This window comes from Saccostrea echinata, unplaced genomic scaffold (genome assembly GCF_033153115.1).
Source record: "Saccostrea echinata isolate AGI-Se365-2 ecotype Australia unplaced genomic scaffold, CSIRO_AGI_Sech_v1 ptg000030l, whole genome shotgun sequence".
In the NCBI taxonomy this organism is placed as follows: Eukaryota; Metazoa; Mollusca; class Bivalvia; order Ostreida; family Ostreidae; genus Saccostrea; species Saccostrea echinata.
In genome coordinates this window covers 36,077,198-36,091,157 of record NW_026889779.1, presented here as the reverse complement: position 1 = coordinate 36,091,157, position 13,960 = coordinate 36,077,198, and the positions used below count along the sequence as shown (strand labels likewise).

General features: G+C 32.5%; 2 protein-coding genes across 2 annotated transcripts; one reads left to right on the top strand and one right to left on the bottom strand.

Annotated features, from left to right (window-relative positions):
- Positions 1-3,181: 3,181 nt before the first annotated feature.
- On the bottom strand, positions 3,182-7,854 carry LOC133196788 (intraflagellar transport protein 20 homolog). The gene is made up of 4 exons (XM_061332646.1): positions 7,710-7,854; positions 7,369-7,454; positions 4,998-5,101; positions 3,182-3,341 (listed from the first exon to the last, which is right to left on the bottom strand). The coding sequence occupies exons 1-4, from the start codon at positions 7,834-7,836 to the stop codon at positions 3,260-3,262; spliced, it is 399 nt and encodes a 132-aa protein (XP_061188630.1). The 5' UTR covers positions 7,837-7,854; the 3' UTR covers positions 3,182-3,259.
- A 340-nt stretch (positions 7,855-8,194) lies between these two features.
- Positions 8,195-12,019, top strand: LOC133197796 (BTB/POZ domain-containing adapter for CUL3-mediated RhoA degradation protein 3-like). Its single transcript, XM_061334007.1, has 5 exons — positions 8,195-8,445; positions 9,352-9,611; positions 9,943-9,995; positions 10,237-10,435; positions 11,168-12,019. The coding sequence occupies exons 1-5, from the start codon at positions 8,277-8,279 to the stop codon at positions 11,351-11,353; spliced, it is 867 nt and encodes a 288-aa protein (XP_061189991.1). The 5' UTR covers positions 8,195-8,276; the 3' UTR covers positions 11,354-12,019.
- The last annotated feature ends 1,941 nt before the right edge of the window (positions 12,020-13,960 follow it).

Here is a 13,960-nt window from a genome sequence, read left to right as displayed (position 1 = left end):
CATTACAACTTCATTACTTTATAAAAATGCCTGTTTTTTATGATTTGTCATATTTTTCAAACAATTTTTTTAAAAAATGCAATGTATACACATTACATGATTGAGGGGTGAAATGTAGCTCTTGCTATATATATATGTATTATATAAATTTTCCCCCAAAATACAGAATAATATTCATCAATATCTACAAATAATATCCATTTTTTTCCAACATTTATTTAGATTTAGAAGAATTAGTCTATACTCTTATATAATTTTATCAGCTTTACATTTTGTTAGGTAGCTATTATTTTATGAACCTATTAAACATTTAAGCTATGATAAACATAACAAAAGGGTATAGTGCAATAAAGATTGGTTAATATGATATTCTTATAGAAAGCATAAGTAGAACTGCTTATTTTCAATGTACAGGAGGTTATGTTCACATTAATCTATGCATGGAAGTCAAACAAAATATTGTATGGATTTTTTGCTCACCTGAGCTTAAAGTTCAAGTAAGCCTTTCTGATCACATTTTGTCCAACATCCGTCTACTTCTATCAGTAAACTTCTTAATATTTTTGGCTTAGTCTCTAGAACCACTGGGCCAATTTCAACCAAACTTGCCACAAAGCATCTTTGGGTGAATGGGATTCAATTTTGTTCAAGTGAAAAGCCGTCTTTTAAGGAATTGGTGAAAATATGGTGTTATCTTTTAAAAATCTTCTCAAGAACCACTGGGCCAGAAAAGATGAAACCTAAGAGAGCTTCCTGACATAGTGTAGATTTAAGTTTTTTCAAATAGTTGCGCCTGGGTGAAAGGTGGGGCAACAATAAGGGATCAAAGTTTTACCTGGAAATTATAGGAACAGTCATTTATAAATCTGCTGAAGAAAAGCAGGGTCATGATGAGTAACATTCAGATAAAGCATCCTGATGAGGTAGTGTATATTCATGTTTGTTCAAATCATGGCCCCCAAGGTAGGGTGGGTTACAATAGGAGAAAAAAAAATTTTACATGGTAATGCATGTATACAGAAAAAATTGAATCTTTTGAAAAACAACAGTCAGAATAAGTTATATTAATATAGGAGCATCCTTAGGTAGTGCATATTTTTGACCTCATGACCATTTGAGTTTGACCTACTTTTGAAAAAATAACCTTGGTCATAACTTTTGAACAGTTGGTGCTAGGGCTTTCCTATTTCACCTGTGTATTCCCTGTGACAAGACCTTTCTTTTGGTACCAATAACTGTTAATATCATGACCTTGACCTTGGCATTTCACCTATTATTTCAAAAATCTTTAACCTTAGCAGGAACTTCTAAATGGTTAGTGCAAGGACTTTCACACTTTATATTTGTATTGTGACAAGACTTATCTTTGGGTACCAACAATTCTTACCTCTTGACTACTTCTGAAAAACTTTAACCTTGGCCATGAATTGCCATATGGGGACATCAGTGTTTTACAAACACATCTTGTTTTATTCAAATTGTGGACCCTTGGGTTTGGGTGAGTCTAAATGGGAGATCATAATTAACATAATGCTAATCTTCTACAGAACAGCAAGGCCATATTAGTCGTATTGATATTAAAGCAGCCTGATGGTATATGGATTCAAGCTGGTCAAATAATAACCCCTTGTGGCTAGCTAGGAGCCACAATGTGGAGTCATTGGAATTAATAAAGAAAAAAATCTTCCTCTGAAAAACAGCAGGGCCAAGGTGACTCAGGTGAGCTTTGTGGCCCATGGGCCTCTTGTTTTCTTAAATACATTTATCTAAAAAAAAGGGTATTTGGCATAATACAATGCATTTACAGAGTAACAAGATTCCAATTACATGCAGATGTACAGTTTCTTGAAATGTTCAAAATGTTATTATTATAAAAACGAATTTAAAAACTATAGTCAAGATAATAAGCATTGAGGTTCATAGAGATACATTATTACATGTAAATGCATTAAGGAAATTACCGTTTCATACTTTAATCAGGAATGTTGGAAATGTTTTTTTTTAGAAAATGTAGACTTTCTAAGTCATTTTCATTACACTGAATAAATAGTGAAACATTTTGTCATGTTATTTGTTCACAAAACATGTCATGGTGCATGTACACTAATGTGACATGGTAAGAAAGGGAATCATCTCTTTAATTACATAAAGTTTTTACAATATACATGTATTTTGGGAATGGGGATGGGAATTTTGAATTGATACTTAGTGTACCGGATTAGTGATTTTTTTTTGGTACAACTTTGTAAAAATGTAGAAATAGTTGTAAAACATATACACCATTCCTCCAATCTGTATTTAAATTGTATTGACCTTTGACCCAGTGATCATATTTCTAGGATCAAGTTGGAAATCCGGCCAGTGAAATCTGATAACTGAGATGCACCGAGTTTTTAATATATTAATTTTATATTTAATCTGTGAATTATCTTTGGACTTCACACAACAGCTGTCGAACAACATGCATTCTTTTGGTACAAAGAGCCTTCAAGTTAATAGGAGTTAGCGACAGATCATGGACAATCTGGTAAAATTTGTTACATTAATAGGAAAACACATTCTCTTTTTATTAGTCTAGAAAATTCATCTTCTTTCAACATTAAAATCTAGATGTGTACTGTTATTCAATTGGTACTGAGCCGGGTAAATGCATGACCTAAAGATGAATGATCTCTTATAATAGGAAGTCAAAGCCAACTAAAGTTTTATGTCTGTGGCATTCTGAGGGCAGAGGTTTACATTAGTTCATAATCTAAATCATCAAATCAACATCTGTAGGCAACACTTTATATGCCCATGTTCTATAAAGGGTAGAATAAAAAATTCCTTTTGATAATCCCTTATATGCATTGTGCAGTTCAGCACTTGCTATCTGGCCCCAGGATCATGAAGCATCTTAAGTTTAGGTCATAATCTTCATAGTATAATGAAATTATTTTGAAGAACAAGTCTAAAATGAAACTGCCATTTAACCTTGAATCATTAAAATGCTGTTGTCTGGAAATTAAGGAAAATGGTTCACAAGTAATACATGTACATATATATATATTTTACAGATGATTGAAATCTTAAGTCCAAGTCAAGATCCTGGGGCCTGGTCATTTATTCTTGACGCTCTTATTTATCATTATGCAGCCATAATAAATTTCACCTTTGACACATAAATCTTCAGTATACCAAATTAAAATATATATACATGTATTTTATTAACATATTCTAAGACACATACAATAATACAAACATGGACAGACTCTGGAAATCACTTTTGTAATATGAACTGTTCTATGAATTCATTTTGTTCATTTTCTTCTTTCTGTAAAGCATCATACTGTATTCGTAATCTGAAAATATATAAAAAAAGTTTTTTTTAGTACCGGTAGTTTCATTACTATTATGCAAGTAATTATCACACTCCAGATTGTTTGTCTTGGAGTCAGACACTCCCTGAGTAAGGCTTGTAAAATACCACAACCAACAACAGTGTCATACACAGGTATTTTAACACTGCCAACAAAATTGTCACAAAGTTTTCTGTGGTCAAACAGTGTCAATATTTCATAAGACAACTGTTTCCACAACTGTGATCCCATCCTAGCCGCAGGAGTGTGCACTTCAACAAATCAAAATCTACACTGTTTAGGAATGCATATATTTACTTGACTAATCTTAGCCTTCTTGTTCTCAAGGAGGAGAAGAATTTTTAAAACTCCCAAAATACTCTTTCTGAAGTGTTAAACCCTATTATTTCCTAGCTTCAGAAGTGTAGCCCCCTGGGACTGAAAATTTGGACAGACAAACTTCAGCCCCTCATTGTTGCCCCCAGGAGTCATGACCTGACTCAAACAAACTGTTATCTGCATTTCATTTATCAAATATATTCTGGTTATTCTGAAGAAAGTTTCAAGAATTTTTCTATTCATTCCTCTGCAAAATTGTAAATCCTTAATTCCGCTAAACCCTAGCTCTACGGGTTATTACTTGCATTTAGAATAAAATGATTGAATGTTAAATAAACAAGTTTCATACAGGTTTTGTCTTTTCTACATTAGTTTCTTAGAGTGATATGGTCCATAACTTTGCTTATTCTTGATCTTACTTAAAAATCTGGTTCAAATTTGCTTTAATTACACAAGAAAATTATTTTGACAAATGTTTCAATATATGTGCATTACAAAAGCATGTTGATAAGCAGAATTTCAAGAGTATTTAGTATCAAAAGATCTAGAACTTCCATACATGATTCAGTTTCAAAGAATAGGTAAAACTTGCTAGATGACCATACATTTGTGTCATGTAAAACCTGTTTTCAATCTTGAATGAATATATCGGTATTTTAATTTAGATACCAAAAAAATAAAAATTATCTCTAACACAATGGATTTGCATGTTTGAAGTCCAAACCACTTTTTCTTCATGCATTTTAACCTCAATATTTCATATCTCCCTGATATCACAAAGTTTTTTTCTTGGCCAGTTTGAGATGATAAGCTTTGACCGTATTTCTGTGACTGGCATTGTTCTCTTTCCTTATATGACAAAGGTTTATGAATTGTTTTGTTTCCTTATATGAAACGGCCTTAAGAAGTCACGAAGGTGATTTTAATTAACCTAACTTCCCCTTTTTAGATTTTAATTTTTTGAAATTTTCAGAACCACAGTAACTTTGGATAAGAACAAAAAAATTCATCTGTCTATGAAGCATTTATGCTAAGTTATAAACTATGTCATTTTAAGCATGTTGACAAAAATATTTTCAAATAAAGTGCCTATTTTCACTATTTCTCAATTAAATTCCCTTTAAACTTATATTCCCTTTACCCAAGAATGTTTTATATCAATTAATTTTGCTGCATTGGTGTAGAACTTTAGAAGATGAGGAAAATGTGAAAGTTTTTGCTAATACCTATATCATTGAGAAAGACAAATGAGCACTTACAAAAAAGGATCAGAAAGGCTCATTTGGGGCTCTGACTCGGGAACATAAATGAGTGACATACCTCTCTAACTGCATTTTCTTTTCAGTTATAAGTGCTTGTAATTGTTGTTGTTGTGCTTCTCGTTGCTTCGCAATAGACTTGAGTAAATTTCTGGATCCAAGAGCCTATATAAAAATTTACTTTAGATTAAATACAATGTATATAAGTTGATTCATATAACTATTCTACATGTACTGATTAATATTTTGTACTATTTACATGTACATCCATATACCATTATATTTCTTTGCAAGCCTCTTTTTTTTTTAAATATAATTTTACTGTTGACTCATCATTAATAACATAAAAAAAAACATTCATGCATAATTCTGAGTTGTTAAAAGTTTTAGTTTAAGACTGTCAACAATTTTGATAGACAAGTAAAGTTCAAGAATTCCTCCTTCCAAACAAAGGTCAGTCTAGATACTTCTGATTTTATACAAGTTCAAATTACTCGGTCATCTCAGGGCCCAACATTAAGGCATGGCCGACCGACTCAAGACCAGTAAAAGTTTGGTATGTTCCAGTTTATTTTGCATCAATGTAGCCCAACAGGTCATGTAAAAATATCTTTAAGTTCAAATGAAGCAAAAATTATTTAACGATTTCTAAACAGTTGATCAATCATGCTTTCTTGTTTCGATGATGTGAAGGTTTCACTTTAATTTTTTGATCCCATTGAAAAATAAAATAATTTTGAAAAGATTTGTTTTGGAAAACTACTTGTTTTATAGTTCTATAATAGTTTAATGACTGTAAGAATAATTTATAACTATTATTAGTATACATATCAATATTTTGCTTATCTTACCACCTTTCATTTTACCATAAAGGCTTTACTCTACCGAAAGTTTTCCTTCTTGCTGGATCAATTTCTTGATGTGCAATATATGTTTTAATTAAAGTAGGTCTAGAACTAAATTGAGTTGAGATTCGATACATCTCCCTTTATGATATTTTTCTTGAATTCAATTAAAAAAAAATTATTTGGCAATATATTTTTTTTGTAACCCCCCCCCCCCTTCAAAAAAAACCCCATTGATTGGTTTACATTGAAGTTGTTCTTTGACTATGGTTTTGTTCATGTCATTAGTTTAGTAAAGTCATTCAATAATCCACAGAAATTAGGTCTGATCTAATGAAGTTGAGGTCAGGCCTACAAAATTTTCAGGTCTACAAGTCTGACTTCAAAAGTTAATGTTGAGCCCTGCATCTGGTCTGAGAATCCAAGAAATTCGTTGCTCCAAGCATTTTGTTTTTATTGGTCTTGCTGACAGTTGTGGACATTCCACAAAACTCTGATGATCCTTCAAAATGTATCTTTGGTCAATTTGTAAATCTTAATTAATATAACAATTAGTTATTACGATACTTTTTTCATACTATGAGCTAGGAGTATTAGTTTATACCCAGCATACCCTTTGGAAGTTGGGAGGTGTGCTTGCACTGCACAGTAGACTAATGTGTAAAAACAAAGGAAATTGGAACAGAAATCTGTTGTCAAGTAAATTTTTGTGCTCCAGTTCCCAGAATTCCACAGACTAGCAACCACACTTCCTTGTGAACCTCATTAATCTGTTACTAATAATTGCTACAAGAGATATCTATAGGCGACCAAGATTAAGGTCTTGCAGTGGGCAAAAAGGAAGAAAATGGCTGAGTCTTCTCATAAAAATATATATCAAGGTCTTTGAAAAAAACTTGCACTCTTTATACTCCCTTATCATGCTTATGGAAATGCAACTGTCAGACATATGATGAATGATGTGATATCACATTCAACTTGATATGCCTCAGGCCAAAAAAATTAATCAATAGTTTCTCAGCACCGCCACATCAGGTCAAACACTGCCGCATTGATCAATTTTATTTACATATTGAAAAGGGAAATAACTCAATTTTTCTACTTTTTCAAGTTGAAAAAGAAAATTGAGTTCTTCCCCTTTTCATATATGCTAATAGATAGACGTTTTTATTAGTTTCTTGTTAATACAGTATTTTATGAATTAACTTTGTTTAGAATAACATTATTTAAAGTTGAATGCATATTATAATTAATGAGAGAACAAAAAAAGTAAGAATCAGTTGATATCATCATTTTGTTAAACGACTAACATGAAAAAAGGTATAACACCTGCTTCCAAAAAAAGAAAAAAAGAACCTGCCTGCCGCATTGAATTTTGAAATTTTTGGCCTGAGAAACTATTAATTAATTTTTTATGGCCTCATCCTTCCAATGTTACATGCATTATAGAGAGGTGGATCTCAGCTTAAAGTGTATATAGGTTGTTTATGAGTATTCACTTCAATAAATAATCTTTGTTTGTCCCAATGGTCACTTCAAAATATTAATCAATACAGTACAACAAATATGAGTCAACAATGCTTTTACCTTCATCTTCTCTTTTTCAACTTCCTTGGAAACATTGTCAACTACTTCAATGAATGATCCCACTATCTTTTGAAAATCCCCTATTTCTGAAAATGGAGATAACTAAATTGTTATAATGGCATGTAACACACTACATCGTCTAAACCCAATTCATTTAAGCTTTGTTTCTTTAATGAATATTTCGAGCACATCGCCGATACACACACAAGTCATATAGTACCCCCAGTCACTTCTCTGTTTATTTCTTTTTATTATGAGTTTGGCATAAAGTTTATTTACATTTTCAATGTCTTTTATGTTGGTTACTGCATTTGAGAAAACATGTTTGTAAATATACTAACTATCAACAAATTCTTTGCATTCTTCTTTCAGTTCTACTGTTTGTTGAGCTACGTCTGGTTCCAAAACTCTTATTTTGTTTAATTCATCAAAATGAAGGCCTGCTCTTGCAAGTGCTTCGTCTGCCATCTTTCAACAAAAAGGAATGTCAAGGGAAAATCAGTGTCATTTGTAAGCATGCTTCAAATATCACCCAATTTCCCATTATAAATCACATTGAAGATTATGATTATTTCTAATTAGTTTCGGATTTAAGTCTTTTTTTCATTGAAGAAAATAAATCTTCAATTTTGGTCAATTTCCATGCATAAAGATATATATTGTCTATAATTTAGTTGTATTATTGATAATATTTTGGTTTTAAGCATTCAAAGACTCTTCCAATAAAATTTACGAAACTAAATATTACGCCCAAGTATGACGTCAAACAATCTAATTATAAATATTGTTAAAAATAGATTTGTACATATTTGAGTTCGTATATATATACGATTTTCATGTAGATATAAAGATTTTTCAGAGGGGCAATATATTCCGTTTTGGACCAGCCCTCATTGCAATTCTCTTAGATGATGTCTGGCGAAACCAAAACAGTGATAAAAGGAAACTCCTCCAAATATGTAAAACTAAATGTTGGAGGGTCCCTTCATTATACCACAATTGGGACGTTAACCAAACAAGATACGATGTTGAGGGCTATGTTTAGTGGTAGAATGGAGGTCTTAACAGATTCTGAAGGTAGGGTTACCATGCTTAAATCTCAATAGTGGCTGATCCATACGTGATCATTTAGGCCTTATATATAGATCTGGGAATATTTTACCTGCTTTGGCATTGCATAAACTCCTGTTCATTGTGTTTTGAGAAAGAAGATAATTTGACATGGAGACCCAGATTAAGACAGCTGCAGTACTAAGTTATCTAGTAACTTGATGACTGCCACATTCATAACTTTTACCTGTTCCTGATACTATTCGTGTTCCTAGCATCAAATGTATTTTATAGAAAAGGAGAAAATATGGTCAGATTTGATAATCTGGTGTAATGGTTTAGGCTATGGATATCTTCCTGGGTAGTTCAGTTGGTGGAGCTCCTGATTAGTGATGCAGGGGTCCGGGGTTCAACTCCAACCATACATTTCCTCCTTTCCTATTACATAATTTGGTGCTATTGACCACCCCTGGACTTCCAGCAGAAAGTTCTATGAGGAGCAAATTAGAACTTGCGTTGTGTTTTGGTAGGAAGGAGGAATGAAATGGTTTGGGCTGTGGATATTAGCCTGGGTAGCTCAGTTGGTAGAGCACCTGACTAGTGATGCAGGCATTCCAAGTTCAATTCCTGGTCCAGCCATACATTTCATCCTTTTCTGTAATTCTGTTGCACTTGGTTCCATTAGGTAGATGCCTAACTCTTAAGAAAAATTTACTGATTAACTTACCATACCAGGGGCTGTGGGTTCAAATCATGCTTCACATGTTGCAAGTACATGTTAATGTATTGTCTATGTATGTCTAAGTTTCGCTAATAGTATTACTTGATTTCTACATTTTGTATTGAAAAGACTGTAAAGTGTTTCAGAAGTGTTTAAATCATGTTTCCACATCTAATTGGGATTTATGCACAAAGACATGTCTTCATTTACAGGTTGGATCTTGATAGACAGGAATGGTAGACAATTTGGACAGATTCTAAACTTTCTTCGAGATGGCTCAATACCTCTTCCAGAGACCAGACGAGAACTGCAGGAGCTTCTACAAGAGGCTAAGTATTACTTGGTGCAGGACCTGGTAAATCTTGTGGAGGCAGCCCTGAAGAATCTTGACAAAGGAGTAGAACCAGTGTGTAAAGTCCCTCTGATTACGTCAAGTCGAGAGGAGCAGCACCTCATATCATCTACACAGATGGTAATTACATAACTGTACAGCTGATTTAATGTTTAACAAAACATTTCCTGACGCTTCAGCAGTGTATAGAAAGTCAGCGTAATATTCAAATTAGAAATATATAGCTGTGTTAAAAATCTTCTATATCATACACCAGTCAATATTTAAAAAAAAAAGTTTAAAAATGTGGACATTTTTATTAAACAAAGATTTTCATTTTGCTCCTATGCCTGTTTAAATCTTATGAAAATCAGCTCTTGCATTGTTTCAATCCAATTACAGTATTGAAGAGATGTCCAATTTTGTTCAGCTTTCATTACCTACATTAATTTTTCGATGTTTTTCTCTTCAGCCTGTGGTAAAGTTGATCTGCAATCGTCACAACAACAAGTATTCTTACACAAGGTAATGGTAGTATATACAAATTTATTGCAGTTATATTTTCTGAAGAGGGTAATTTTTATTAATAAGCATTTTAGCATTTTTCTTAGTAAGCCTTGATTTCATTAAAATGTAAAATATTATACCAGTAATTGGTATGTGAAATTTAAAGCAATTGACCCAAAATTGAAATTTCCACATGTATGTAATAGGGTCTTCATTACTGTACTGAAAAGTTTTGTAATGATTTTTTTTTTAATTTTAGCAACTCCGATGACAATTTATTGAAAAATCTGGAGTTATTTGACAAGTTGTCTCTGAGGTTCAACAGAAGAGTCCTCTTCATTAAAGATGTGATTGGAAGCAATGAGATTTGCTGTTGGTCATTTTTTGGGCATGGATCCAAGATTTCAGAGGTGTGCTGCACATCCATTGTTTATGGAACAGATAAGAAACACACAAAGGTAAGGTCATAAAGGTGCAATATTTGTTTTCTTATTATAAAGATAGCTGCTCTTCATTTTGTTATAATACTGTTAATACTTGTATCTCTTTTTAAGAACATATTAATGTAAGTTGGAATATGGATGGGTGGGGGGTGGGAGGTGGGAGTCTGGGCATTATTGACAACAAAAAAAGGTATATGATACATGTATCACCTGTTGTGTTGGCTGTAATTTACGTATAAATTGGAATTAGTTTAAATACATGTACATACTTCATACATACCTGTACTTTTTAGTTCTTTTGATGGCGATTACACATACTTAGAAAAAAGGGGGAGAGGGGGGCTTTAAAAAGACCCAACTAAAAATTATAACTTTCTTGGCATTCATCTGTTGAATCATATTTAGATTTCCCAACTTTATAAATTATATACACACTTTGGTTCATATGTCAAAAAGCACAAAGGTGACACCACAGTGATATTAATGCGTAAAAAAATAAATACATAAAAGAAGTGGTAAATAAATGTCAAATGATTAAATTATTAAATGATTCTGCACCTCAGGAATCATAAAGCAAACAGGCGTAGATACAAATACGTGTATTTACAATGTATTAATGCACTGTGAACATTTTTAAAAATAGGCATTAAATCCTTAAATAACATTTGCATAAATGGTTTCAGAAATTTATAAATTTTAATATTTTTAGATTTTAATACTTTTATAAATCTTTTATTTGTGAAATAGGTTGAGTTTCCAGAGGCCCGAATATTTGAAGAAACTTTGAATGTTTTGTTGTACGAAAACCGCACAGGACCTGATGATGATTTAATGCAGGCTACCAGGAAAGGAACTGTGACAGGTCATGGTTACCATAGCGACGATGATGCTGATGAAAAATTAGACAGGGAAGTCCGTATGAGGCGAAAATGAGGTTGATGCTTATTTCAAAGTCAAATAAAGTAAAAAATCCAGTCAAAGTCAGCAGTCTGTTTTATCAAGAGTGTTTTAAACCCAAAAATAATAATAAAAAAAACACATGCAGTTGCGAAAGCTTTTCACGCAAGATGTTTTATATTTATCCTCTTAAGCTTTATGTGGAAATCGCTTACTGTCTGTGAAGAACATCCTATGAAAATAAATAAAAGGCACACCATTTTTTTTTATTGTACATGTGTTTAGTGCAATTGAAATGAAGACATCTTTAACAATGTTTAAAGACATTTTTGTGAATATCTTGTGCATGTAGCCAGCTGTTGCCAAGATATGTAACATATATAAATAAAATGGAATTCCAGAAATTACAGGATTGTATACAATTACTTTCATCATGGCTTACAAGATATGACTGAAAATAGTATTTCTTGTAGCAGGATTGCAATATTATTTTCATTGTTTGTTGACAATAGTACTCCAATAGGTTATTATAAATGAACCAAAGTTCTATATACATTTTATTATTTAGACTCACTGATTGTTTTTTTTTTTTGGAAAGATCTGTTAATTAGTAAGTGTTCATTGTGATGTATATTTGGTCTCAGAGATGGCCATGCTGCTTATGTTTGCTCCATGTTGGAGAATAAAATGGTTTAAAAAATATTCTGACTTCAACTTGTATATAAGATGAATCAAACTTATTTAGAAGGCACTTGGGATGCAACAGTCACCTGACAGCCATGCAGTGACTTTTTAGCTCTTCTGAGCCAAAGTTATAAGTTATAAGTAGGTCACCATGACCAACTCTCAGGTACTAATTGGCTTAGAATCATCTTGGGTTCTCAGAGTGTGAATTGGAATTTCAAGGGTTTATCTAAATATACAGGATACTTAGATGCTTCAAATAGAAGTGATAGGTTGTACAGTTTATCAGAAGAGCGATACAAGGCCATTGGGCCTCTTGTTAATTCCTCTCCTCAACCCATCTCCCCCACCACTCATTTATTCATCTCAGTTACCCCTTATTTATTTCCCTTTCACATTTTTATGTGACCTCAAGGACCCTGATTTGAATTTGATTCTACACTAAAATACATGTATTCCTGAAGCATAGCTGAGTGAAATAGTTGCTGTCCAGGTGGACAATAAACTTGGAATTGTCCGAATAGTCAGGAAATAGGTGTTTCATTATACCAAAGCAGTCTTATCTTATCAGACTTTGTAATTTTCGTCATGATCCGGATAAAACAGAATTTCCCAGATGAAACAAGAGGGAAATCGAAAATATCGACGACTATTTCATCATGTTCAAGTAGTCCATTTCATGGTAGAGGCTATTTTTAAAAAGAGCAAGTTTATTATTTATTTTTTAATATCGAATAAAAATACACAGAGGTATAAGAAATTATTTTATTCATTATACATTTATTCCTATTTAAAACCTTGATCCCCTACTGAGGCCCCACCCTAACCCCGAAGGACCATGATTATACACTCCCGAGATGCTTGCATCTATTGTCATGAGTTGAAAAAGATTGAACTTACACAGTGTCAATCGGAAAACCTTCATACATTGTTCATCTTTTCTGGTCCAGTGATCATTGTGAAGATTTTTTTTAACAACCATTCTATTTTTGTCTTTTCTTGATCATCTCGCCTTTCAAAAGGGTTTGGCACTTCATTTGAACAAACTTGAATCCCTTTAACCCAAGGATGGTTTATTTCAAGTTTGGTCCAGTGTTTTCTTTATTGAGAAGAAATTACACCAAAAAATGGTGAGAAGTTGAGAGACAGACAAACTTCGATCAGAAAAGCTCACTTAAGCATTTGGCTTAAGTGAGCTGAAAAGTTAGCAGACAGACGGACGGACGATGGAAAACTTTGAGGAGAAAAGCCCACTTGAGCTTAGATGAGCTAACAAACTTATTGAATAATTATTTTTTGAAATACGTACTCATAACTACAACGGCATGTGCCAACGATTGAGTAACGCGGTTACTACATCTTTCAAAAATTGATAATTTAATGCTTAAATTTACGTTTTTTGAACGTCCTGTATTACCCACAATCTTTAATTATAATTTTATTAAATATTAAATGCGAGAAGTTTTATAATTATTTATACACACTACAGACGCAAACAGATATCAGTATGTCACCTGAAAAGGATAAAAATTCCATGATTTATCTACAAATAGTAAACCAGATCCAGACAGAAAGGCGGATTAAGACGTAGAGTCCCCTCCCCTCTCCCAGCTTCAATGGTAGCAGGGGACTATACTAAATTCGAAATTAATTCAAGTTTATATAACATTAAGGTATCCGATCCATATTAGGACCAAATTTTCTAAATTAAATATCCATCATATACAAAATAGTCTGATATTTATTCACAGCATTTTCAGAGTAGAAAAGGGTTTACCAAAAGAAATTTTCAAAAAATGTAATTACCTAAGCAGAAACTAATGAAAATTGCATTGAAGTCAATGGGGACAAGCAAATGTTTAAAATAAAAATTTAAATATTAAGAATATCAACAAATGATGTGGCGGAAAGATGCATTTAATCATTAGCAATAGAAAAAAAGATTGAAAACTATTTTTT